This window comes from Loa loa, assembly GCF_000183805.2.
Source record: "Loa loa unplaced genomic scaffold supercont3.429, whole genome shotgun sequence".
NCBI classification, from domain to species: Eukaryota; Metazoa; Nematoda; class Chromadorea; order Rhabditida; family Onchocercidae; genus Loa; species Loa loa.
The window spans coordinates 3,712-8,610 of NW_018108609.1; the positions used below are offsets into that span (position 1 = coordinate 3,712).

Consider the following 4,899-nt stretch of genomic DNA (forward strand, 5'->3'; position numbering starts at 1 on the left):
TTCAGTTAGTTGTTGTAGGTTCTCAGTTAGTTGTTGTAGGCTCCTCAGTAGTTGTTGTAGGCTCTTCAGTAGTTGTTGTAGACTTTTTAGTAGTTGTTGTAGGCTCTTCAGTAGTTGTTGTAGGCTCTTCAGTAGTTGTTGTAGGCTCTTCAGTAGTTGTTGTAGGCTCTTCAGTAGTTGTTGGTGGCGGTAATGATGCTGTAGTTGGCGCTGTTGTAATTGTCGCCGTAGTATTAGTGATATTAAGAGCTGGAGTTTTTACAACATTTGGTATACCCTGACTATGATTAAGTCCACAAGTCCAGGGATATCGATGACATGCAAAGGAAGGTTGATGTGTTGACATATCAAAATCCAGTTGTATTTGATCTTGAAAACCTGAAATATGTAGTCGTTATTAGAGAAGTGATAATTAAAATTTAAATTGAAATTATCCATAATTACATTTCTTAGCTTTAGAAAATGAATTTATAATCGTCAAACTAATCAAGAGATTATTTAAGTAAATGATTACCGATGATTTATAATATCAATGATTGCAAATGTCGAAATGAAATAGTAATTTTAATTGATGATCAACAAGATATCATTATATAAATGATAAATATTGTAATGAAAAGTAAACATAAAATTAAAAATATTATCATACCTTGCATTGGTCCACAGGTATATGTCATTTGAAGAATGGACCAAATGATTGCAATACGAAAAAACATTATTAACAGAAATTTTGATTCACTAATAATAGTTTACAAACTGTAACATAGCGATTTAAATGATAAAAATTGTAATTATCAATGTTTTCAATTAAATAACAATAATTTCGTCATTACGTTTAACAAATAAATGATAAGTTATAAAAAATGTTAAAACATGCGACAAATATGCGGTTGACATTATATGAAAACGCTATTAAAATATGATAAAATAAAATTTTTAGAAATATTGGTACAAGTTAAATTAGTACAAATATATATATATATATATATAATATATGATGTTAATATAACATTATATTTTCTTACTTTAAAATAAAATACTTTAGTTCTTCATCTAACTCATTGACTCATATCATATCAACTCATATCATTGATTACAAATGTAATTTATATAATGCATAAGATAAGAATGGATGAATATTACATATGATTTGATAGAATAAAATAGTCTTTTTATATATTTTTTTTTAATCATAATTTTAATGTTTTCATTGATAAAACTTTTTTTTTTGCTGTAATAACTATTATAATAAAGAGCAAAGTATGAAATTTCTCATTGATTATTTGTACTAATTGCATTTATTCATTCTCAAAGAATTAATTTTTTTTTTTTTTGTTTGAACAATATTTTTATTTGAATATTTAAAATTACGATACTATCATATTTCATTATTCTTCAAAAGGTATCATAAAAATGTTCGAAGATCAATGTTAAATTATTTATGTCATCGTAATATTTGTCACATTCTACACCGCTTTCATTCTTTTCTATTTAAATAATCTTATCGTTTTTTTGAATAAATTTAGCATTCACAAAATAGGATGTCAGATAAATTATATATAATGAGAATATGATTTTACGATTATAAGTTAATCGTACTATTTGATTATTTATCATTTAAAAAAAGGAAAAAAAAGTTATTAATAAACTTACTGATAAATTATATTGCAACATTAACTAATTAAATATGTATCCGTTACCAATTGATACCTTTAAATAGTTCAATTATTATATAAAGTATTAATTTTGGATTGCCAATATCTTACTTTTGAATAAAAAGAAAAAAACTATAAAAGATAAATGGCTAAATTAAATTTTTACTATTTGGCAAATAAAAATAACTGAAATAATTTGAAATTAGTAATCATAATTTCTCGCCATGTTAAATTTGCAATTAATGAACCATTAATTAGCGGCTAAATAACAAAAAATAGGATGGAAAAATTCGAGATTAATTGAAAGATAAAGATAATTTTTTATATAATTGAAAAGATGAAATTTTAAAAATTCTCTTTTGGGGGACAAAAAAAATTGAATGATATAATTAGTTGAGGTTTAAATTGAAGACAAAGAAGCACATAACAGGTAGGTAGGAAAATAATTAATTAGTAAAGAAATAATTGATCAAATTTGAAAATTTCCATTCAGAATCATAATATATATATAGCTGAAAATATTACAATTAATGCCTTTCATTTAAAATAAATAATTTAACAATTATTTCATAGAGTTTTTGTACTATTTTTTTAAGAATTAAATTTTTCCTTTGAAATACAAAAGATAAATTTAAATGCAATAGGAATAATTTTGGTGAAATTCATAAGGAATTTATTCATTTCAAACATGATTTTTGATTAAATTACGGAGAATTTAAAAAGTACTGTAATTAACAAATTCAGAAATCATCAATGAATTGGAAGAAAACTGAAATTAACTCTTTCAAAAAACTTGCATCATTCTTAGTAATGATTGTGCCATGTGTGTGTGTGTGTGTTTTTTTTTTTTCTAGCTAACGAAAATTCAAATGCCATTTCGTACAATGATTAAAAAAAAAAAAAAAAAATTGTATCAAATCATTTTACAAAAGAATCCCTTAAAAATTTTAACTAATTAATTAAAATCGAAGCCAAAACCTTACAAATTTCAATTAATTAATTAGAATTAAAGCTAAAACTACTTCTCAAACTGCTTCCAATGTTGTAAATGGTAAATATTCATCGATCATATTGTAATATCCGAAAAAATTATAGCTTTATTTATATGAAATAAAAATATTTAAATAATAAATTCCTAGAAATTTTTATTACTAAAAGCATTTCATCCATTAATAAATAATAATTCATTAATTTTGGACAATAAAAATATCAATTAATAATGAAATTTTTTTTCGAGCTTTCATAAAATGAGCAAAAAATAGTAAAAAAAAACAAAAAAGAAAATTGAGCAAAAAATTAAGTTCAACATGTTGTCATATCTTTTCCCTGTTTTTTTTTCTTTTTTTTTTTTAAATTAGACAAAAATTTAGAATTGTAAATTAATTCGAACATTTAATTCAATTCAAGAATACTTAAAATATTTGCTTATCGATAATGTAAAAACTTTTATTGTTGAAATTTTTGTAGAAAATATTAATTCTTAGTATTCATGAAAATTTTTATGACTTTCCGATAAATGGAAAACTAAAAGATGGCAATACATATATATTGTAAATTAAAAAAAAATATATATATATATGTGCAGGTGTAATGATAACAAATAGTGGAAAAATTCAAACCTAACATATAGAAAAAATGTTTGCAAACTTTTTCCCATTTTTTTTTTCAACATTTGAAAATAATTCTAACTAAATTCATTTCATTTTAAACCATCCTTTTGTTTGTATACATTTCAATTTAAATTATTAAATAATAAATTTAGCATAATTATTCCATTGTATACATTGAATGGAAAGCAATTAATTGTAATAATTTTCAATAGAAAAAAAAAAAATAGAAATAACGATGTACAAAATTGAACAAAAAATAAATTAAAATAGTGATTTTTATAATTTTGGCATTGTTTAATTGTTTTTTTTCTGTCATCAATTAATTAATTCATTTATTAATTACCATTTTCTTAGCTTATTTTATTTTTCAACGCTTCATTCGCTACAAAAATATTCACTGCTTGAAGGAATGATCCATTCTCTTCATATCATTCTATTTTCTTCATTAATTATATCTACATATGGATGTGGACCAATTCCATTTGGTAAAAATATAAGCGGTAATAAAATCAATTATTTTAAATGAATGCTTTTAGTTTCAAATTAAAATTATTAATTAATATTAATTTTAATCAAAGCATTACTATTACAAATTTTGTAGTAATATAAAATATAAGAAATGAGGTGAAAAATTTTTTGCTAATTTTCGATTACATTACATATTATTTAAATTATTTGTTGAATTTCCTTTTCCTTTTTTTTTCACAAACATTTGATGTAAAATTTTAAATCAGATATTTTGTAATTTAATTTAAATATATGAAACACTTCATAGAATGCATTTCTATCTTGATTAATCATTTCCAATGATTTATTTACATTTTCAGTTCCATCGACCATCACAGGATTTTTTACATCATCGCAAATACCGCTTATTGATGAGGGTGATACATTATTGAAAGCAGCTGATAATTTTTGTCGTCAATATCCTTGGATTTGTCAGTTTAATAATAACTTTCGTAAATAAAGAATAAATTGATAAAAAATTGTTATTGTTTTAATTAATTTGCTTATTGCCTCCTCTAAATAAGCCTCAAGGTAATTATCTGTTTAAATTCATAAATTTTTGTATATTTATTGGAATATAATCAATTACTTGATAAATTATTGATCGAGATATCATGTTAATTAAATTGCTAAATTAAAATGATTGAAAGATTTTGATATTATCTGTAATTATTCATTGCTTTATTTATCAAATAAAGTTAACAAGTTATAATATTAATTACATCAGGAAACAATTTATTTCTATTGAATTTTGTCAAATGATAATCAGAAATATCCAAATTTAAATTTGTCATCTTCAATAATCACAGTTTATATGATAATCATTATTCCATTTAATGAATTATAGTTTATTTGTTTGCCAATACATCGAATAGCTACGATGTGATGGATAATTGATAAACTACAAAACTGATATGTTATTGGTTGAAATTAAAATTTTCATCAAAATTTTCGAATGAAATAACCAGTAAGAATGCAAACTGTTTTATGGATGCTTAAAAGTTTTAAATGATTTCATCGAAAAAATGATTTCAATGATTTCATCGGAAATTAAAATGTTAATTCAAATTCGTGTTAAAAAATCAAAACATGAATCAATCTATCGTTGCCGAAAAGATATTGTCTAT

At 22.3% G+C, this 4,899-nt stretch overlaps 1 protein-coding gene across 1 annotated transcript; it reads right to left on the reverse strand.

Moving 5' to 3' along the window:
* Nucleotides 1–22: 22 nt before the first annotated feature.
* LOAG_12082 (hypothetical protein) lies at nucleotides 23–677 on the reverse strand (the record flags this gene model as incomplete). Its single annotated transcript, XM_003147596.2, has 2 exons — nucleotides 23–378; nucleotides 650–677. 2 exons carry the CDS (start codon nucleotides 675–677, stop codon nucleotides 23–25), a joined length of 384 nt encoding a protein of 127 aa, XP_003147644.2.
* Between the last annotated feature and the right edge of the window lie 4,222 nt (nucleotides 678–4,899).